The sequence below is a fragment of the Protopterus annectens genome, chromosome 6.part0, assembly GCF_019279795.1.
Source record: "Protopterus annectens isolate FY-2018-M chromosome 6.part0, PAN1.0, whole genome shotgun sequence".
NCBI lineage: Eukaryota > Metazoa > Chordata > Ceratodontiformes > Protopteridae > Protopterus > Protopterus annectens.
Window position 1 is genome coordinate 1,036,441,639 of NC_056737.1, and position 24,408 is coordinate 1,036,466,046.

At 41.1% G+C, this 24,408-nt stretch overlaps 1 protein-coding gene across 1 annotated transcript in view; it reads right to left on the reverse strand.

Moving 5' to 3' along the window:
* Positions 1–24,408, reverse strand: part of ATG2B (autophagy related 2B) — a 1,825,281-nt gene that overhangs the window by 1,271,106 nt on the left and 529,767 nt on the right. Inside the window, exon 11 of the mRNA XM_044074646.1 lies at positions 17,970–18,120. Coding sequence (XP_043930581.1) covers positions 17,970–18,120 — 151 coding nt within the window. The remainder of the gene's footprint in view (positions 1–17,969; positions 18,121–24,408) is intronic.

Genomic DNA, 24,408 nt, shown 5'->3' on the forward strand with positions numbered 1-24,408 from the left:
CGCTGTCTTACCCAATGTTAGTTGTACCTGGAGTATCTCAGATGCGTGCTAGGCGACTAGTCTGGAGGTGTGCATATCCTTTATGAATATGTAGAAACCACCACCTTCGGAGCTTTGGTCCATGTTCTGGGGCCAAAAGATGTGGAATGAGCTATAGCCTGGTAGAGCAGGGGTGCTTTCTGCTGCTTTAAACTAGGTTTGCGTTACAGCACAAATGTCGATGTTCTCCACTTTGAGGAGTGCTTCGAGCGAGTGCATCTTGAGATTTAGACTTCTAGGATTGAGCAGCATGACCCTCAGATTGCATTTATTTATAGCTGTTACAGTGGTAGTTTGGTCTTTAGAAAAACGCCTAAAAAAGGCACTATAGGGGTGGCAAGAGCCTTAGCCAGTACCCAGAAACCCATGGGGTGACAGATACAGGCCATCTCTGGCAAAGCATTAAGGTCTGTCAATCATCTTATCCCAAGCAGACAGATACTGGATCCTCTTAGAATGACACCAGAAACTTAGCCAATTGTTAAAGTCAATCACTTTCTGTTGGTACTGCGGTATCATTATGGGCGACGGTAGGATGCTGCTCAGTGCTAGGGTTATACTTGCCTGGGCCACATAATCCAAGAGCTCCACCATGTCTCTTTTCATGTAGTCTAGGGAGGTGCGTCTCAGGTCATTCACACCCACATGGAGAATGACAGTCATACTTGCATTTGTTGTGGAGTGACCTGAGTGCGTGTGATGTGTGTCGGATTCTGGTACCTGATAGCTGACTGTTACCTTCTCCTTATTCAACCTAGTGAGTGGGACATCAATGTACCTCACTATTGAGTCACCTATGATTAGTGTATTGGGCAAGCTGCTTTGGCTTAGGGGCTTAGGTTGAGGGGCATACTGTGTAGGTGAGCTATGTGTCTTGTGGTTTGTACTGTGTTGTGGTGGTTGAGTGCGTTTCTGCCTTGGAGATCTCTGCTGTTTGAGTAAATTTCTATTGAGAGCCTCCACGAAGGTGGGTGGGCGGTTTGTGTTTTTATGTGAGGGCTGTGGTGGTGGGTGTTCTGGAGGGCTATGTGTTCCATGTGGTGTGGTGCAGGTGTTGACCTTCTCCTCTTGACCAGCTATTCCGGTCTTGGCTGGAGAGTGCATGACTTCCAGTTTGGAGATAAAAGTGCATCTCTCACAAGTCTGAGTATTGGGAAGTAAGAGGAGAGGATTATTTGTGTACATGAGGCAGTTGCTACACTGCCTCAGAATGCCCAAGGTCACCAGGTTGATAGGAGAAAGTATAGGAAACTGACCTTTAGACATGCCAGGAGGGATGGCCATCACTAGGACGCCTAGTGCTGATAGCACTTATGTGTGCTACAATAATTGCTACAAAAAGCCTGATGAAGTGTTAGGTAAATAAGATAATTAAAGTGCAAGAGAGAAGAGATCTAGCAAGATCTAAGGGAAAAATTGAAGAGCAGACATTCTGCCACCGGTAATATACTTTAAATGCAGTGCAAGCTAGCACACTTGAGTGTGTAGCAATATTAAAGCAAATACAGTTAAAAAAGATGCAGTTAAATGAAAAATAACAAAACTTAAATTAAGTGCAGAAAGCGGTATAAATCAGAAAAAATAAAAATGGAGGCACTTAAAGTCTCTCTCTCTCTCTCTCTCTCTCTCTCCTTTCTATTGCTCTTATAGTCTGCAGGATGCCAAAACAGGATCTGCAGAGCTTAAACAAGCACAAACCCATGCAAACACAGGCTTTTAAACCAGAAAGTTGAAAGGGATAGAAAAACTGCCCAAACGGCCAATAAACTACAATTTCAGAGCCAGAAACCACTCCTCTTGTGGTAGATAGGCTACCTAGTGCTTACCACACCCAATGATAAGATGGAAGTCTTCCTTCTAACACAGAAAGGTCTGGGGAACTTCAGAAACTTACAGAACAGTCCTGGATACAGCAAATCTGTATCTGGGCTAGGCTAGTTACAGGAAAGGCAGGAAGAAGCTTAGAACTTTTTGTTTTTTTTGCAGAAAGAACAGTTTCAACAGTAATAAAAATACTTTAAATGCAGTGCAAGCTAGCACACTTGAGTGTGTAGCAATATTAAATCAAATACAGCTAAAATAAATGCAGTTAAGTGAAAAAGCGATTTAAATCAAATGCAAAAAGCAGTATAATCAGAAAAAATCAAAATGGAGGCACTTAAAGTCTCCCTTTCTCCTTTCTGTTGCTCTTGTAGTCTGCAGGATGCCAAAACAGGATCCGTGGAGCTTAAACAAGAGCAAACATGGGCTTTTAAACCAGAAAGTTGAAAGGGATAGAAAAACTGCCCAAACGGCCAATAAACTACAATTTCAGAGCCAGAAACCACTACTCTTGTGGTAGATAGGCTACCTAGTGCTTACAAGAAGCAACAGCTCACGGCCAAAGTAAACACCAGAACCTGGATACAATGATGTTCGACCAAAATCCTTTAATCACACCTTCGTTGTCCACAGAAAAAACGTACAGCTTACCACACCCAATGATAAGATGGAAAGCTTCTTTCTAGCACAGAAAGGTCTGGGGAACTCAGAAACTTACAAAACAGTCCTGGATACAGCAAATCTGTATCTGGACTACTCTGGTAACAGGAAAGGCGGAAAACAAGCTTAGAAATATTTTTTCTGCAGAAAAACAGTTAACTTGTAGCTGGAATACCTCAAAAAGAATTTAAAACCATGCAGCTGAAGCTCTGGATGCTGCAGACCTGTATTTAGACTATGTTACTCAATTTTTAAGGTTAAGAAGTCAGTAAGAAAAAACTCACAATAAAGCACATATTTAATCACTTACAATCAAAAGAATAGCACTTGCAGTACAAAAAATACAGTTAAACAACGACAAAATGCAGTAAAATGCAGTTAAACAGTAATGAATGGCAGTAGATAGCAATGAAATATAGTCAGTAGATTGCTTTGAAACAATAGCTCACAAATCACAACAGTAACAGACAGCACTAATAAAGCTGTGATACAGCCCTGACCTTGTTCCAGATGACCCAAGTTCAGTTAGTGGCTAGGCAGTGGAACTTCTGATGGGGGAGGGGGGGGGGGGCAGGAGAGACATGGCTTTTTTTTGCAAACTGTCCAGCAGTGGGGGGACTACTGGCTCCTTCACCATTCTGTAATGTCACTCCAGGGATATGCAGAAGCTTGTCCCCAACAATAGATGTTGGGATGGGTGGGGTTACCCAAGCCAGGGTGCTTATAGGTCTGGAAGACAGTATATGGGAGCATGCAAACTATAAAGAACAAAAAATAAACAGGTAGGAACTTGCCAAACTTCAACTAATGAACAGACAAAGCAATTCCTACGGAAACAGGATAAAAGTGTTGCAGCAACCTCCAAAGTAGATAAAAAGTTAATTTATTACAATAATCCAAACCAGTAGTCAAGTGCGCTTTCGTCTCGACAACTACTACATAGTGTTTGGATTATTGTAATAAATCAACTTTTTGTCTACTTTGGAGCATGCAAACCATAGTGCTGGAAGCACTGGCAGCTCCTGCACTGATAGGGGTGCATCTATTTCATCACAAAAATGCATAGTTAGAGACCTACATAAAACAAAACAAAAAATAAATCATGGCTGCCTGTTTAATGGCTGTATCACAGACTGCTCTACCTTAAAGAAGAGTAAGTGGGACTCCACTGCCTACCAAACCAGATGGGAATGAAGGAGTCTGCAGCTCTCTTCTTGGTGGGAATTAATAGGTGTCTGTGACAACAGCCTCATAGCTGGCAATTGGCAGGCACAGAAAAAGGGAGTAGAAAAAGCACCAAGAATAAATTCACAATACCTCTGTAACATTTTCTTACATATAACAATGTGCTAAACATCAATAATAAATGGTGCCCCATTAGATTAACATTTAAATCTTTGTTTTAAATAACATTAACTAATGAATTTAATACACAACTCAATAGCAGAATGTGAAGTATAAGCTGAGTAACAGTATCCTAGGCATATCCACTTCAATATTCAAACTTCAGTAAATTCCGAGTTTATTTCCAATTACACAATGGTAAGAGTTATAAATCATGAATTAACCAATATGGGTGAACCATGAGAATCTTCTTTTTTCGACTGCTCCCATTAGGGGTCGCCACAGCGGATCATCTGTTTACATTTCTTCCTGTCCTCTGCATCATGCTCTGTCACACCAACCACCTGCATGTCCTCTCTCACCACATACATATACCTTAGGCCTTCCTCTTTTCCTGTTACATGGCAGCTTCATCCTTAATATCTTTTCCCCAATATACTCTGCATCCCTCCACAGCACATGCCCAAACCAACGTAATCTTGCCTCTCTGGCTTTGTCTCCAAACCATCCAACCTGGGCTGACCCCCTAATATACTTATTCCTAATCTTGTCCACCCTCATCACACCCAGTGCAAATCATAACATCTTTAACTCTGCCATGTCCAGCTCTGACTCCTGCCTTTTTGTCACTGCCACTGTCTCCAACCCATATAACTTAGCTGGTCTCACTACCCTCTTGTAGACCTTTCCTTTCACTCTTACTGGTACTAGTCTGTCACAAATCACTCCTGGCACTCTTCTCCACCCACTCCATCCTGCCTGTACTCTCTTCTTCACCTCTCATCCACACTCACCATTACTCTGAACTGTTGACCCCAAGTATTTAAACTCATCCACCTTCACCACCTCTACTCCCTGCATTCTCACCATTCCTCTATCCTCCCTCTCATTCACACACATATATTCTGTCTTAGTCCTGTTGACCTTCATTCCTTTTCTCTGTAGAGCATATCTCCACCTCTTCAGTGTCTCCTCCACCTGTTCCCTACTCTCACTACAGATCACAATGTCATCTGCAAACATCATAGTCTAAGGGGACTCCTGTCTGATCTCTTCTGTCAACCTGTCCATCACCATTGCAAATAAGAAAGGGCTCAGAGCTGATCTTTGAAGTAATCCCACCTCCACCTTAAACACATCCATCACTCCCACCGTATACCTCACCGCTGTCACACTACCCTTGTACATATCCTGTACCATTCTTACATACTTCTCTGACACTCCCGACTTCCTCATACAGTACCACAACTCCTCTCTAGGCACCCTATCTTTCTCCAAGTCCACAAAGATACAATGCAACTCCTTCTGACCTTCTCTGTACTTCTCCATCAACACTTTAAGAGCAAACATTGCATCTGTAGTGCTATTTCCTGGCATGAAACCATACTGCTGATCACTAATCATCACCTCCCTTCTTAACCTAGCTTCCACTACTCTTTACCACACAATTCGTAGTTCACCTGTTTAAGATGCTAACACTTCACTAACATAAGCAACTTTAGCAAGGAAGAGTACAAATTGCTGTTTTGTTTACCTTACTAAGCAGCAACTCAACAATCATAATAAAACCTTAATTCATCCAATGAACTCTGTTATTTAAGGAACTTCAGCTTGGAGAATTAGTGTGGAGATATACGCAAAAAAAACAAAAAAAAAAAAAAAGAAAGAAAGAAAGAAAATGTCACTGCTTTCCTCCATAAGCATGCTGGGTAATGGTAAAATAATGCTGCCCCCCCCCCAGTGAAAGTGTGTGAGTGCGCACACCCACACACACAAACAGACTAAGTAAGAAGCACTGTAACAGCAGAGACAATGGCAATATACTATAGGCTTAAATCACATGAAGAGTAATAATCTTCCCACAACTGATGCCTAAGTCCTTAGAAAGGCAATCATTTTGTGGTTCTTACTTCAAAATATAATGACTCCACTTTTATATCTTTGAACATTTGTCTGAAAAACAAAAGCAACATGAATATAATCTAGGAACCTTTTTTTTTTTTGTAAATTTCATTCCATACACTCATATGGAAGTTATGCTGCTTTGGATTTGTGCCATGGGTTCCACCACCATCCCATGATGTGTTCCAGTACTACCCCATTTCAGGATGGGTTACACCTCTTCATATGGAAGTAAAATGGGGCCATTTACATCCCATTACCTAGACATGGACAGTGTGCAGGGTGCCATAACACCGTAGTCAACTCAGTAGTGTGGGTGGGTGTGTGTGGTAAGAGGCCCAACTCTCACAGGTGCAACTTATTCTATAAGCCAGTGTGCTATGAAGGGTGTCCTTGAGATGGCACCATTCCTCCTCATTGGCAGCATCTCTTAAGTGCCAAAACATATGTTTAGCCTTAATCTGATCTTTGGTCTCCAGTGGGTGGTGTGGCTAGCCCCAAGGTAAGTCTTCCATCCCAGCCCTTGACAAAAGGTAAGAAAGCAAATCCTCATAATTCCACACTTTCCTCTTTCCATCTTGGGTTATCTCAGTTGTAGTTGGGGCTTTATTAAACTGGCAATACTCTTTGAACCTGGCAGCAACACAAACAGAAAAAAAAAACCTTTCACAAGCACTGAAACACCAGGACGATGATAATCAGAAGAAATTGTAATCCTTCACTTACACTTAACTAAATCAAAGGAATAACAGGAATACATAGTGTACTCATCTGAGAACACTACTTTCTTGACAAGAGATAGGAAGAAGGTGCACAAAGCCATGGCTGGTCATGGAAGGCTCCCTTATACCTTTTGCTGGCTTAAATTCTCCCTGCAGTGTAATTAGGGTCCTGGGTTTTATGGGTAGTTCCTATCATACTGTGGCAAAGGGGAGTGTAAAAAGTCTTGTTTAACGCACTGCAAAATCCTTCTCCCATCCCCTTAAAAACTTCACTGATGGAGGCCTTACAGAGTAGCCGTTCATCTGGTTGGGCATTAAGTAGCTGCACTTTAACTTCCTATGGCAGACTCTGAAGTCTCAGCAAGGTGTGGCTGCTGACCACAGATCCTGCGGCTGCTCCATCCACAGCAGCACACCTGCACATGATTGAGTGCCTTGCTACATCACTAGCTATCTGTATCAGCTGAAAGAGTTTTGCATTCAGCAGCATCAGAAATCTCCACTATTTTTCTCCTACTTAGTCTGTTATAACCATTTGAAACTGAATCATGTGCGTCTCTCATTTAATTGCACTGAAGACCAAAGTGGCAGTTTTACTTGTCATTTGCCCATGTCTTGGGAGTAGGAACGGATCTGGACCCTTCTTCTCGATCCACGGACACGACTGCTGGATCTGTCTCAGGGTTTTTGTATATTTCTGGAACTACAGCACCCTGTAGATCTGGTCAGGTTTCTTAATAGCAGCTGACTTTAGAGTCAGGCTTCTGAGAGGCTGTTACAAAACCATCCTCTAGGACTTCCAAAACAAGAGAGATTATCAAAAGATTAAACCAACTCCAAAAGCACACAGGAATAAAGCACTGATTACAGACCAGGTGACCAGAATTTGATTAGCAACTCAGATTCTTGATGGAGTTGTTAGGGATGATGGGCATACCCATTCTGGGGATACAGGGACAGAGACAATCACAGACTGTAGCAAACCTTTGGAGGCAGGGGCAGGCCCCCAACATGCAGACATGAGTGTGCTTCACCAAGCTGCCTATGACCGGCAGCCTACACTGAGCAAGTACATATGAGTGCATGCTTAAGTAGGGGAAGGTTTTGTCGGCCCCACTATGATGCAGGTCACATGTGCACATCCATGTTGGGGAGACCACAAGCCATCCTAACAGCTACCTAAATGATGGCCCTCCCGCAAGATGGTTCTCTACCTAGTGGATATGGAATGATCTGCACTACTAGGGAACAAATGGGCTCAGTAATAGTCCATGTGGGTGTAAATGACCTGAGACGTACGAAGAGAGACATCATGGAGCTTTCGGAATATGTGTCTCAGGCTGTTATGATCCTAGCATTGGGCAGCATTTTACCTTCTTCAACAATGATGCCACAATATGAACAAAAGATGACAGACTTTAATAATTGGCGTAGTTTCTGCTGACATTCTAAGGGTGCAATATTTATCGGCAAGGAAGGAGATGGTCAACAGGCCACACTACTTTGCCAGGGATGGTCTCTGCATCTCTCTGCTCTAGGCTTTCAAATATCAGCTAAAACATGATCTTCCCTCATAGTGCCTTTTTAGGCAATGCCAACCTGAAAGCACTTCTGACACTGCGAATCAAAACCAAGAAAATCTAAAGGTATTACTGTTCAGTGCTAGGAGTCTAAACAAAAAACATCACTATCTAGAAGCCCTCTTCATCCTAGAGAATGCTGATGTCTGTGTGGTCACTGAAACATGGTTTAAAGCCATGGACAGTACACCAACAGTGCAAGGTTATTTATTTATTTTATTTTACATTTGTTGACCGGGATAGTCCGACTCGATACATGTCCATTTTCAGTGGAGGCCAGGGGAGAAAAGCTCCAACAGTAGTTATAAAAGCAAACATAACATAATACAGACTAAGCACAGTTTACAGACTCTGCTGAGACATGTAAGTTATACAATCTCACAAATTTATGATATAGTTTAACAAATTAAAACACAAATAAATTGCAGGTGAAACAGTATCGGTACACAAATATAACTAAATATTTAGTCAGGCTTGGAGCAAAGACATAACCAATGAGAACTGAAATACTGCTTGAGACTTTTCTTGAACTGAGTTAGGGTTGTCTCTAGAGTAATGTCAGCAAGCAGTGAGTTCCAAGTTTTGCCAACAGAGTTGGCAAACAAAGAGTCACCGGCTGAGTTGTTGGATATGACAGTTTGAACTACCAGTCTATTAGATGAGCAAAGTGGTCTGAGGTTGCAATGGGGTGGGGGGGTGGGGTGGGGGGGGGTAGATAACGTTTTTAAGTGCAGGTGTATTTTCAAGTTGGTTAAGTACATTATGAGCCATTGTAAGTTGGTTGCACTGAATTAGGCTGGGCAGTTCTAGCTAACCAAGAAAATTTAATTTTTTACAGTGATGTGTTCTATACTGCATGCCAATGGCAAATCTAGCTATGTGATTATAGCAGCTAGAGAATTTATTAAGATTAGTTTTGTTTAAGTTGGTAAGTAAAAGGGAGGCATAGGAAAGGTTTAATCCTATACAGTGAGCCAAGTTTTTATTCATGGTTTTGATAGTTTGACTGACATGCATATCAAATTTAAGACTGATAGCATTGTCGCCTCACAGAAAGATGTCCTGTTCGATTCTCAGCTAGAGCATCTTCTGTGTGGAGACATGCATGAATGGGCGTACCTTCGTTGAAGGTTGTGTGTCAGAGCTGGCAACTCGGCATGTAAAAATCTACTGCCAATCATTAGAGGACCGGCGTTCCGCTGTGGCGACCCCTAACTGGGAGAAGCCGAAAGACACAACAACATCTATGAAAACACCTAGGAGTTTCATGTAGACATCTGGGGAGATTATGGTGCCAATAGTAGACTTAATGGAGAAGGATAACACTGAGGACTTTTGAGTGGGGGAGAAAAGTAGTAGCTTTGTTTTGTTGGGGTTTAAAATCAGACGATGATCAGAAAGCCAATTTTCAACTATGTTAAAAGTATTTTGGGTTAATGTCTGCAAATCTAGCTGGGAGGTAGCAGAGAAAATCAAAGATGAGTCGTCCGCGTATTGAATGCAATTTGCTTTTGCGATGACAGTATGGAGGTCATTAATGAAAATGGAAAACAAAAGAGGTCCCAGAATAGACCTCTGGGGGACACCTAGGGTGTTGAGTAGGAGTTTGGATAGTTTATTCTGCCATAGGACTGCTTGTTGACTATCACACAGATGAGATTGGAACCACTGGGGAGAATGATTATGTAAAGAAATAGTTTTCAGAGTGTGGATGAGTAATTGGTGGTTAACCATATCGAAAGCCTTTGAGAGATCCAAAAAAAGGGCTGACCATAATTTGTTATTGTTTCTGTTATAGTTTATAGCACTGGAGAAGGCAAGGAGGGCTGAGGTGGTACTATGATGTGGTCTGAAGCCATGCTGAGAGTTAGCCAGTAGGTTGTTCTGGATTAGATTGTGCAGAAGCTGTTTATGGATGCACTTTTCCATAATTTTAGCTAGTGGGTCTAAAATTAGACAGTTCAGTACAGCTACCACCTTTATGGAGTGGTATGACATGAGGTATTTTCCAGACAGAGGGGACTGTAGCTTTTGATATGGTATGACTGATTAGAATGGGGATGGAGTGTGCTATGGTATCTGCAGCTATTTGAAGATACTCAGCATGGAAAAGATCAGCAGATAGGGTAGTAGGTTTTAACTTTTTGATTAGGGTACAAATAAAAGATGTAGAGATTGATAGGAAGCTAAATGAGTGCTGGGTACTGGGAATGGCATCCTGTAAGTTAGAGGAACTCAGAGGTAGCTGGCTAGCTAGGACCTGGATAGTCTCAGTGAAGAAACTAGTGAAGGTGTTTGCGACATCCTCTGGTAGTTTATCAGTAGAGGCTGAGGGAGTTGGTGCGGTAGTTTGTCCGGGGTGCAGTAGTTTACTTATACCTGCCCAAAATTTTTGAGGGTTATTTTGATTTCTCTGCTGGAGATGGAAGTAGTTTTTTTATCTAGTAAAATGGATCTTTTTGTCTCATTCCTTAATTGCAGATATTTAACTTGATATAGAAGTGCTTTAATGGTACGCCATATGGTCCATGCCTTGTTTCCGAGTGTGATTCTTGATTTGGTATCTTTAGAGAGCCATGGTGCAATTTTTGTTTTGGCCTTAAAGGAGCGAGCAGGATCATAAGAATCGAGGATGGCAAGGAATTTATAGTTAAGGTAGCAACAGCTTCATCCTGGGGCAGGTATTTTAGGGCAGACCAATCGCATGATTTGTGTTCATCTTGAAACTTGGTAGGGTTAAAGCTGTTATTATTTATTACTGTTCTATTGGTCGGCTGGTGGGGGTTATTGGTTCTGTGTTTAAATATAAAGGTAAGAGAGTGATCACTAAGGTCATCAGGGAGGGTCCCTGACATATACATTTGGGAGTGACTATTGATTAGTATCCAGTCTAGTATACTTTCTTTGTGATTAGATTTGCCTGTCCTGGTGGGGGTGGATATAATCTGTGTAAACCCATATAGGTTTACATGGATAGTAGGCGATTCTGAAGAACAGGTGTTCCAGTCTATGTTAAAATCTCCAAGTACTATAGTTTCTTGGGGACAGGTACTAGATAACCAGTGGAGGATATTTTCTAGGGTACTGGTGTTATTCCCTGGGGGAAAATGTACATGTAGACAATATTTATGCATTTGTTTTTATTAATCTGAAATTTGGAAGAAAGAATTTCTACATTATTGACCTGGGGTGGTTGTATGGGGTCTATAGTAACATTTAGTGTAGATTTGAAGAGTACAGCTACCCCACCTCCCTTCCTAGTAGCACAGTCCAATCTAAGTATGTTATACCCAGGTGGTAAAACTTCATTATCTGAATCTGATGGCTTTAACCAGGTTTCGTTAGACACAGTATATCAGGGGAGCAGACTGCTAAGAGGGCATGCAGGTTATGTACTTCATTGTTTATGCTTCTAATATTTAGATGGCAGGCCAGGAGGGAGTTGGGGGACCTATTTATTGACAGTGTTTTGGTAGGGTTATTAGCATAACAGGTAGAGTTATCAAGAGTGGATGGGCCAGGGTCAGGGTGAATGTCTCCATCCATTATGAGGTTATAGTGTAAGCTTACAATTAGCTTTAAGAATGCATTTATTAGTTTTTGATAGTGTTTGGATTTTGAGCTTATGTATCTAGAGTTACTAGGCTGATAGTTTATTCTAGTTAAGGAGTTGGATATAGGACGAATTATTGGATGACCTGCCTTATTTCATGCAATTGGGGTGGTGGTTTGACATTTTGGGCAATGAAATCCTAGGTAATACTGATTTTCAAAAGTGGAGCGGAGATACGGAATTAACATAAGGGATAGCAGAGAGAGTAGTGACACTGCATTGGATGGTGACATAGTGAGAGGCAGAGTCAATATCTTTATTGTATTGTCACCAGGATATAGAGGATGGATAGGAAATGGAGGAGGGAGGTGAGGGGCGGAGTTTAAAATTAGGTGTACAATATTGAATGGTTCTGATAGGAGGGGTGTGGTTTTATGGCTATAAATTTAGCACTACTGGGGGGGGGGGATTGGGGGGGCAGGGTGAGGCTCGGGCGAGCCCAAGCGCAGCAAGGGCAAGTGGAGCAGAGCTTAATCAGACACAAGGATCTTAGAGACTGTGAACATAAGGTAAGTACACTAGGGATTTATAGTAAGGCTTTTTGTTTTACTTCTTAAAATTTTCCTTTAGCAATTTTAGGGGTTTGTAACACTTTTCTTTTTATGCTTACAGTTTTTACTTATAGCATAACACCATTAATTTTTATTAATATAGGGGGAAATGCTTGCTTATAGCCACCAGTATTCCTTAGAGTTAGCTACTAGGAATTAGCCAATGTATTAGAGCTGTAGGGAGTTAGGATCAGTATTTAGGGCTACCTAATAGTAAATACATGTATATATTATAATGCCTTCCACACATTTAGACAAGTTATTACACAGACAGGGACTAAAGGTGAAGGTGTCTAGATTTGCATAAAAAATAAATATACCTCAAGGCTCTTCAAACGAATGCACTTGAGCTGCACCATGTTCAAATCAACATAGGCAAAATCCATTACCACTTCCTTGCAAGTTACAGGTCCCCCTCTATGACCCAGGAAACCCATAACAAGCATTTAAACTTATTGGAAACGTTCACCAACCAACCTAATACCATATTCATGGGCAACTTCAATTACTTCACTATTAACAGGGTATCCTATAGGACACCAAACGTACAGGCACTAAGATTCCCGGATTTTGTAAACACAAACTCCCTGGACTAGGTTGTCAATACACCAATGAGGGGTGCACCCATATTGGATCTGGTCCTCACTAATTTGGGAGAGTGCTGCAAACCCCTTACTATAATGTCTTCTTTGGTAAGGTCAGATCACAAAATGGTCTCCTTTGAGGTAAAAATAAAACGTAGACCCCCAGCTAAACCCTGAATATTCAGAAATTACTCTAAGGCTAACTTCCTGCTATTAAGTGATAACCTGGCAAAATTTGAAGCCACCATAAATCCTGAGAACACTGCTGCCTATGCAGTACTGTTCAAAGAAACCCTATACAAGCATGTTAATAGCTGCATACAGGCAGCTGTACCTGCCAGGAAGAAGTACACAACTAACTCAAAAAATAAGCCACCCTGGTGGAATCACAAAACTGATAGGCTGTATAACAGAAGGAAGAAAATCATGCCAAAAATTAGGAGGTGCAGCACCCAACAGGATAAAAGCACTTTCATCAAACTAAATAAACAACTCAGAGGACAAATAAAGTCTGCCAAATCCAAATTTGAGGTAAATTTGACCTCCCAGGCCAAGGACAACCACAAAGAATTCTTTAACTATGTCTGCAACCTCAATGGCAATACACAATTGCGTGCAGAGATCATTGTAAATGGAGCTACATATACGGAGCCAGAAGATATAGCAAACTAGCTGATAATATAGCTGATAAATTAAGCTCTAAATTTACTCACCTTTCCCACTCAACCTTCCTCAGGAAATACCATCAAATACAACTCCTGCTGCTGTTACTAGTGAACATGTCCTTAATGCTTCTCTCTAAGGTCAAAAACACTGCAGCAATGAGCCCAGGCAATATCCTAGGATGCCTTCTAAATAGCATGAAACATGACTTATCAGGTCCTCTGGAACTATTACTTAACTATAGCCTCAAAACAGGCTTCGTGCATCATGAATGGAGAACAGTAACAGTCATCCCTCTGCACAAAGGTGGGCCATCTACATACCCTGGAAACTACAGACTCATAAGTCTCACTAGTCTTATACATAATGCCATAGAAAGAATTATCACTAAAATGATAAATAGTGATATAGTAAACTTCTAGACACTGGACCCAACCCAGTATGGTTTCGTCAAGGGCAGGTCATGGCTACTCAAACTGGTGGACTTCTTTGAGAAGGTCACCAAATCAATTGATGAGGGCAAAATGGCTCACACTGCCTGCCTTGACCTGGCCAAGGCATCTAACACAATACACCACTTGGGCATTGTTGACAAACTTGAGAGGTTAGGTACAAACCCATATGCCACCAGGTGGATACCCAACTGCCTCACAGACAGGACCCAGGAAGTTAGAATTGGGTAGTCCACCTCTACAATGAGGCCAGTCGCAAGTGGAGTCCATCAGGGATGGTTCTTGGACTGCTCTTTTTTTGGCATGTACTTCTCTGAAGTCAAGGCCAATGTCAGTGGTCTCTGGCTAACTAAACTTGCAGATGATCGCAAATTAGGAGCTGTCATTGAATCCCACACTGACAGACAAACAAGTGGTGTCAGAGCCATGGACTAAAACTAAATGCTAAGAAATGCATAACAGTATCCTTCGGGAAGTCATCCCCCTCTGGTAACTATCATATTAACAACACATCCCTTACACTTGACCCAGTAGTCAGGGACTTAGGGACACACACAGACAGTAATCTAGCCTTTGACCATCGGGTCTATATTAAATCAGTGAACGCTTAAAAAAGCGAACACTGATTTATCGACCCCCATGTAAGCGAAAGCTTACAATCCCGAACTCCAAGAACAGCGATATTTTTCCCAGGGAAAAAAATCGCTGTTTCAAAAAAGAAAAAAAAAATTTAAAACATTACATAAAGTGGGGGGCTTCGCCCCCACACCCCCGACGTGAGGGGCTGTGCCCCCCCACACCCCTCCTACTTAAAAATACCAACTCCGAGATCGCACTACAGTGACAAAAATGGCAAAATAAAGAAGGCGGCCAAGCGATTTCTTTCCCAGGGAAACAATTTGCTTATATGCCATTTCGGTATTTTGCCGTTTCGTGCTTTCAAGTTCGATCAAGACGCATTTGAAAGAATACGTCTTCAATCATATAATAGGGAACCTGACCATCACGTGTCTACAGTAGTGAGGAAATCATTCTATGTTGCGCAATGTATAAACAAAGGTATGGTATCTAAGTTCAAGGAGGTCATTGTTCTACTGTATTCAGCATTCATCAGACCTATCATTGAGTACAATGCCCCCTTTAGTATGTACCTAATGAGGCATATCCAACAAATGGAACATCCACAGAGGTTCCTCACTAAAAGAAAACAGGGCATAAATAAAATTTCCTATGCAGACCGCTTCAAGGGCCTATCCCTGTATTCTGTCTCGTATAGACTTTTGAGGGGAGATCTATATCTGGCATACATGGCATTGTAAGACCCCATTCTGATGGACCTCTTGCATATCCACAAAAAACAGCACCAGAATTACCCATTCTAAAGACTTAAACCTTGCCTGTGATATTAACAGGACCTGCTGGAGAGACAGGTATGTATCCCAGGCACTACCCCATCTGTGGAACAGACTCCCCATCCATGTGAAGCAGAGTTCCTCCCTAACCCAATTCATATGTAACTTGGACAACTGGATGGGGAACAGGAAATCCATCCCTGGTTTGGCACCTATGTCTCTAACGGACACAGGCAACCTGTAAAAGGTTCATCTCCCAAGCCCCTGTCTATAAATGTTTCCTCTCCCAAGCCCTTGCTTACACTTGTCAAGGGTACCAGAACTTGTCAGAGATTTGGTATGCTTGCTAGGCTTAAAAAGGTCCTAGTTGTTGTCATTAGTCTAGTAACACTTATAAAACTATGAATCAAGTCTGACCAGGGAAACTTGATTATCAGAAAGTGCGGGGGCATAAAGCATACAGAAAGAAAAAAAAATAGCCACGGGTTTGGAACTATCATGGGCCAGTAATTCAAAGTACCTTTTTGTGCCTCTGATGATGCCTCCTGTTTTTTTTCCCAGATGGAGTAGTTGTTCATCCTGGGTGAGGTTGTCTTCACATGAAATCTCCTCTGTAAGTGACTCACAGGAGATGTCCTATCTGTTTGTATCACAGCCGGGAGGGGAAGACATCTGAGAGGAATGGTCTGGTTCTTCCCCCTCACTTTCCTTTGAGTACTCTATATGAGCAGAAAGGTGATCCCGCTAACTTCTAGCAGAGAAGAACCCCAGACACCAAGTGTTCAGCTCCTGGCTGCAGGCTCTGTGTAGCTTTCAGCGATCCCTGGGCCATGGAAAACCAATGTTCTGATAAAGCATTGTGAATAGGAAGAAAACTAGCAGAAGATCCATCCAACATCTGAGAATTAGAAAACATCTGGAAGGCAAGAGGCAGGGATAGGTTTCACCGTCTGGGTCTTTTCAAGGAAGGACTTCGGAAGTCTTGGCTTCAGCATGGAATTGTCAGACTTATCTCTCCTGGTCTGTGACATTCCCTCATACAACAAAAATGGCTGTCTCATTGCATCCTTGTAAAACAACAAAATGGGTTTCTGCTACATGTGCCTGGGCATCAGTGGAAATTAAGTCTGGGTACTGGTCTGCTCAGACGTGCCACTGCCCGAAAATATATTGTTAGTGACCCATGGTTGAGAAAGTGTTTGACCTTGGGGCTGCAAAAGCTGAAACAGATCGCATTTCCCACATAAATTTCTACATTCCCCTTTCATTTTTTTTTCTTGAAAGGGATGTTGGAAGAGGATAACAAGACTTCCTGTGACACTTATCTAAACAAAAACATTATACTTTTATCACTGGCTCTATCAAACTGTCTGGATTAGGTAAAGCAAAACCTGTCCATACGTTGTCTAATGCCTAGCGCACAGTTCTGCGCACAATGTTTTTCATAGCTAAACGTAATTTGTTCTAAAAATGGCTTTCTTCATAGGAGGCACCAGATGAAAATGCAAATTTTATATTTTTTAAACTCAATATGTGATGGTGGACTAAACCATAAAAGGACAAGTAAAAAAGTACATACATATCCAAGTTTCTTATCATCTCAAAGTTAAGGAATTATGTCACCTTCTCATTAATTTAGCAGCCACAAAGCAATTAATACTACAGCACTGCTTTATTAAATAAATAAAAGACAATATCACCCTAAGCATCATACAACCATAATACCCAATTATGGTGTGGGATATACTGTGATACACTCACTCTACAATGTATGCTCACTTAGGCTTTGCATTTGTAACCAAACCCAAGCAGTTATAAGTACACTGCAGCATAACCGATTCCCTAACAGTGTAGAACTGCTACAATAATTAACAAATAGTATAAATATGGTTACCTTTGCTATTTCAGCATGTTACTCTCTTTCAGAATGCAGTGGTAGAGTGCATAAGCAATCCTCTTCTATGGCAGGAAAGTTCAACTTCCATGTATATTAAGCTAAACCTTGGTCCAAAATAATGCTAATCAGCAAATTAATCCTCCGACCAATGACACAAACTTAAAGTATAAACTGATTAACAATATCTTGGCTAAATCTAAGAACATAATTCAAAATGCAGCTGCAACAGGCAAAATTCTGCAGTGATGATTCAGAGCAAGTAGCTAAATACAAACTATACTGCTAACTAAATTATAAACTAAGGTTACTTTTGTCCCCTTTTGTTTTTTCTTAAAAAGATATAATGTTGGATGCACATGGCTTATATACACAGCAATAGCAACATAAACCACACTTGAGTCTCACTGGTACAGAATGACAGTTTTGCAAAAGCATCCAGATTCTAAAAGGTTGGAAGCAGAGGTGTCACACACTCATATAAATGAAATCACACACTTGCAAATTTACAAGCATGCATCACACACACACACACACACACACACACACACACACACACACACACACACACACACACACACACACACACACACACACACACACACACAAACACCCACACAAACACACTAACAGGAAGAAAAAAGACTGCAGAATGTCCCACCTTCCCTCTCCACAGTAATAAACAGTGAGACAAATTACTTCTTAAAGATCATTCACATTGTGTATGGCATCAATATAGCTAAATAAAAGAACTTGCCCAACTGCTGTAACTAAAATAAAAATGCTCCTCACCTCTGTATACTGTGAGGGCACAGAGTGCGAATCTGTGGGAAAAAGGCATTCCAGCAGTTCCATTTCTCCAACTGCTATGTCCGTACTAAACCATCGTGAATTTGTGCTTTGTCTCTGTTCATACACTATTTTAATGTTAGTGCTCAGAAACCTGGAAAAAAAAAAGTCAAGTATAAATTTCAGTCATATGACGTCATAAACTCTAGCCATTATGTTCTTAATGCACTTAATTAATTTTTAAAAGTATCTCACTTTTTCTATTCTGTATGTTATACTCTGTACAGTCAATTAACAATGAAATGTAATAAACAAATGATGATTACTAGCTATATAATATGAAGTTTGTAATCCAGTAAAATGCCTTAATGTATCAGTCAAAACCAAAGTGCCTTAGCAAGAAATGGATTCTAATGGGTTACAGATGCCCAGCATACAACAGTTTATGTATCAACAATCATTAAAACAGTTATAAATGTTGTTGTTACATTAAAAACTTAAAGGTGAATAAACAGACAACAGTTATACTTCACGTCAACTAACCCCCAATCAAAATCCTGATTTAAAAACAATGGAAATAAAATATATTTACAATAAGAAGTAAAACTGATATTAAAAATGCATTTTCAGTGTTGCCTGCCAAATCAGTAGCAACCGCATATGGCTGATCTTGCCTGAATGAACTCCATGTGCTAAGCCATGGAACTAAATGTGGAACAGTGTTGTACATCCCTACCATATTCCATCACTCTAACCTTAAACTTTCCAAGTTTAACTAATGCACTATTTACCAGAGCTATAATTATTTTTAAAACCACAGACAGCAGTCATCATAAGGTAACAATATACTCCCTTGTTTCCAGAACAAATTTACAAATTAAACAGCTGTAGTAACTTGTATACATGTCCTTTCTTTATTCCATTAGCAATCAATCATACCTCGCAGTTTCCTGTCATTATAGGTTCATAGGTAAGTACTAGGTGATCAGTCTGCAGACCATTTCAAGCCTAGCCAAAAAAAAACCCTAGTCAAAATTTCCCTCTAGCCTCAAGGAGTGCAAGACAAGATTGATCAGGACAGAATATGAGGCTGCCCATCCAATTATCTAGTTTTAACTTGAAGGTGGCAAGGGTGCTACTCTGCTTGACATGTAATGGAAGTTTGTTCCATAGTTGGGGGGGGGTGTTGGGATATGAATCTATCACACCAACATGTCCTATTTATCTGCTGATGAAGGTTTAGTTATTTTAACTGAGCATTTGATGTACTATTATTTCTGTGAAGGAATAGCAGTTCAAATAGGGTTGGATCTTTCATGGCATGAAAGGCTAGACACAGATCTCCACAAAGGAGTCTGTAAGAGACTGAGTACAGAGAAGGGATTGCCAGTCTCTCTTGATAAATACATTTTTTGAAGTCACTGATCTTTTAAGTTATGAATCTCTGAGGTCTCTCAAGTTGTGTGATATGTTTAGATACACACACGATAAATAAGGTGCATTATACTCAGTAATAGGTGTGATAACACATTAGTAAAAGGGAATTGAGACTTCTCTGGATCTAGTGGAGATGCCTTTGGAAAGTGGATGGGCAAGATAAAATGCTTTTTAAACTACAGTGGAGATACAATGGTCAAATGATAAGGAATTAACAACAGTACCCAGATCCATTGCAACAGTGTTTGAATGGTGGGGTGCAGGGTAAGTTAAACTGTTTTGTTTACCAAAATGAACTATGCTACATTTTTTTACATTTAATTTGAGACCACTGTCCTTGTATCAATTACTAATATGGTCTAAGCCGTGTTGGAGCAATTGTGACTCAGTTAAAGATTGAATAACAGCATCCAATTTACAGTCATCTGCAAACTTAGTTAACCACAGGCCAGAAGTGCTGGCCTGAAGATTTGAAAAATGTATTACAAACAGGAGAGGACGCAAAAGTGAGCCCTGTGGTACACCACTGGTAACTGTTTTGCTTTCAGAAGTGGCACATGGTACTCTAATCACGTGGGTTCTGTCAAACAACTATTCATTGCACAATATAAGGATTTTTATTCAGATATACAAGTCTATCAATAAGCCTTGCATGGGGAATAGTGTCAAAGGCCTTGACCAGGTCTAGATATGCTGTATGCACTGCCTAACCACTATCGACTGGTTCATTTATTTCTTTCAAAGAAATTAATGTGGTTAAAGTGGCAGGGCCTTCCTTTGATAAAGCCAAACTGATGAGGGTCTAGGGTTAAGAGATTTTCAAGTCCAAATTAATGAAGTCTGAGATAATGTGTTCCATGACTTTACATATGAGGCTAGTGAGACTAATGGGTCTATAGTTTCCAGGGTCTGTGGTTGGGCCACCCTTGTGTAATAGCATTACAATAGCTGTTTTACAGGCTTCAGGAATGTAACTAGTGGAGAGGCTTAAGTTAAGGAGTTTAAGTAGGGTTTCAGAAAGACCTTACTTTGCAGTGATAATCAGGCAACTTGGTATGTTGTCAGAGCCAATGGATGAAGTATTCTTAGTTTTTGACAGGGCTGAGAGAACTTGTTCCATAGTAATTAAAGGACGGTGGCTGGGACTGTAACCTGTAGGATAGCTATAAACTGTGGGTGAAATAAAATTTGCACTAAATTTGTTAGCTAGGTTAAATAAAAGTTTTGTACTTACCATAACATTCCATCTGTGTTATCCATTTTCATTCTTTCTCAACAAATGGGTTTGAATCCGACTCGGCCACTTTCTTTAGATTTTAGGCGCCAACTCTCGAGCTCCTCCCTTACCCACAATGCCCCTGACTACTGAATTACCTTTGATTGAGTTTGCTGCTATTATATAATCTCAGGAAACATTTTTACTGAAAATAGCTAAGACAGAACTGTAATAGCTAAAAGATCAGGCGCTCAAACAGGAAGAATGGTTCCTAATAAGAATTCTATTAGGTCATTCCCAAAGACATGGATAGAGGAAGGTGAGAGGGAAGTTGAGGAAGAATGAAAATAGACAACAAAGATGGAATGTTATGATGAGTACATAACTTTTATATCTGATGTTGTCATTTTTATTCGTTCCTCAATGAATAGGACAGAGCCCCCAGCTACAATTACCTTGGGTGGCTCTCATGGAAAGATATTCCAGAGTAACGCAGAAACAAATGATCCTCTGTTTCTGGAAATGATGCCCAATTTGTTGAGAGAAACAAAGGTACAAGCATTAGACCAAGTGGTAGCTGCACAAATGTCATCAATGGAAGCTCTAGTCCAAAAAGCAGCTGATGTAGCCATTGACCTAGTTGAATGTGCCATTGGTAATCTTACACCTTTCAAGGAATAAACATAAAAAATACAATCCGTTCTTCATTTTGGTAGAGTAATCTTCAAAACTGTTTTTTTTATACTGGTATCTGTTTTTCTAAACTCCTTGGTTCTACGTAGGTAAAAACAAAGTTGTCTATGTACATCTAAGAGATGAAGGATATATTCTACTTTATTCTCAAATTTTGGAAAGAAAAATAGTAGGTTAATGACTTGATGTTTGATTCAGAGGCCATTTTAGGTAAAAAAAAGAAGGATTAGTGTGTGCAGGGTAACCCTATCCTTGTGAAAAATTAAATAAGAGTGGTTCTGAAGAGAGTGCTTGGAGTTCTGAAACTCATGTAGCTGAAGTAATTGCCACCAAAAAGACAGTTTTCCAAGATAAAAACTTTAGGTCAACCTTAGCTGATGGCTCAGCTGGAGGATGTACTAAAGACTGTAACACCAAAGTCAGATCCCAAGGTGGAAATGGATCTTGAATTGGAGATCTAAGTAAAAATGTACCTTTTAGAAAGGTCTTGCACTGTTTAGTTGAAGCTAAAGGAGAAGCTTTATCGCCAATGTGGTAGTTGGAGATGGCTGCTAATTGTACTTTAATGGTAGAGAAACATGCCCTGATTTGAAAAAGAGAGGCAAAGAAATCTAAAACAGTTGAGATTGGAGCAGTAAAAGGATCTAAATCTCTTTGATGCACCCACAAAGAAAATCTTTTCCATTTACTCTTCTAAATCGTTCTAGTTGAAGGTTTCTGGGACAAAGAAAGGATTAGATGAACTGGAGAGGAAAACCTGGAATGTCTATCCATCATTGGAATTGGAGAAACCATTTAGTCAGCTTGAGGCTTGCAATGTCCGGATGAATCACCCCTTACGGGTGTAACAGGAGATTTGGACTGGGGTCAACTGCCCATGGATTACATACTAGGTGAGGACCACAGGAAGGGAAACCACACTTGCCAAGGCCAGAGGGGGTGAATGCAGATTACTTTGACCAACTGGCTTTCTGAAGAAACTTGGGTAGTAGGAGTAGGGGGTAAGCATAAAAGGAGACAGGGGAGCCAAACGTGGACTACAGCATCTCTCTGTGACTGTTCCTGAGGGGGAATTAGGACAAAGAACCTGCTGCATTTGTTGTTGAGGGGAGAGGAGAACTGATCACAGCATGGTTGATCCCATTTGTGGAAAATCATCTTTGCCACTGATTGATTAAGAGACCAGTCGTGAGGAGTCAGGATGGCCCTGCTGAGCTTGTCAGCTAATATTCTGGATTTCTCTGGTATATGCATCGCTACTAGAAAGAGGTTGGAGGAGATCACCCATTGCCCAACTCTCATTGCTTCTTGGCAAAGAGAGTAAGATTTGGTTCCACTGTTTGTTGATGTACCAGACTACTGACATGTTGTCCATCTGAATAGCAGTAGTTCATAGTTGAACAGAGCTCTGAAGGGCCTGCAAAGCTAAAAACACTTTTCTCATCTCTAGAACATTTATATGCAAATTGGTCACTTCTTGAGACCACGTCCCTTGAACTGTCCTTCTCAAGTAATGCCACACCCCCTCCCCAAACTGGGTGGCGTCCACGGTCAACGTGGCTTTCTGGGGCGGAAGGACAAATGGGCAACTTTGATGCATCTCTTTGGAGTGTATCCACCACAGCAGTGATTTTCTGCAAACCTGAGATTTTATTGGATGTTACTGAGATTGTTGATGAAAAGACCGGTTTGCCTTCATATCATCGAGCACACATGATTGACCGGCCACTTAAGCAAACCATTTCCGCGAAACAGAAACTGCGAAACATTCCAAATATCGAAATAATGTCGAATTCGACATTTCCAGCTGTGCCACACCTCCACACTAGTGCTACCATAGATCAAAAAGGGGGCAAGGTTTTGCCATTCGGTTATGTGGAATTCAACTTTGGAGACGTTCGTACTTTGGTATTTGCGGAAGTGGTTTCACCTATAGTAGGATTGACAATATGAAGGCAAACCGAAAAGACCACTGCACTTCTAGAATTCACTGAAAAATTCTCATATGAAGATGAGCAGCGGGTAGCAAAGTTATTGCAGCAGCCACTGACCCCAGGGCATTGGAGTATTAATCTTGCTGGGGGTGAGGGGTGTGCTAGAACTTGACTGACATGCAATTTCAGAGTAAGAATTCTGTTTTAAGGAAAAAAAGCTAGGCAACTGACTGTGTTCTAGATGAGCCCCTATAAACTTCACGGCTTGAACTGGTTGAGGTTGGGACTTTACCAGATTTATCGTAATTCCCAGAGATTGAGATAAAAGTAGAAGGCAATCTCTGGCCTTTTACAGGAGATGCCTGGTTGATGCAGTTCGGAGCCAGTCATCTAAATATGGAAACACTCTGAATCCTCACAGTCTTAGATGAGCTGCTACCAGTTCCACGCATTTGGTGAACACCCTGGGGGCTGTGGTGAGATCAAAGGGCAGGGCTCTGAACTGATAATGACTAGCTCCCAGCTGAAGTGTAGATATCTCCAGGAGCATCTGTTCATTTTTAAATGACAGTACGCATCCTAAAGATCTTGAGCGCACATCCAGTCGTCCTTTTGGAGAGCCAGAATGGACTGAACAGTGACCACCTGGAACTTGGAACTCTTTACAAACTGGTTTAAATAACTAAGATCCAAAATGGGTCTCAGGTCCCCTGCTTTCTTTGGCACTAAAAAGAAACTTGAGTAAATTCCGGATCCTGTTTGGTCTGGGAGGACCCTTAGATGACTCTTGTCCAGCAGCTTTTGAATTTCTAGAGCTTCTCATTACCAATGATTGGGCAGAACATCAGGGAGACTTCTCTTCTGTGGAGGAACTTGGGAAAAAGGAATGAAGTATCCACTGGATATGATCTTCTGCACCCAAGAATCTTGTGTGATGGATGTCCAGGTTTTGGCTGCAAGGATAAGCATCTCCTGACTGCCTCCAGAGAGAGAGAGTCGGGTAACCTTTCAGGAGTGCTGAAAAGGCCTGTACAAGAAAGAATCCCAAGAACCTTGATTCTCCAGATCCCCTCTACCATTAGGGCAGTGTCTCCCATTAAAGTTATTTCCCCCTCAGCCTCAGGGGGAAAAGTCTCCATGTGATTCCTGGAAAGACCCTTGG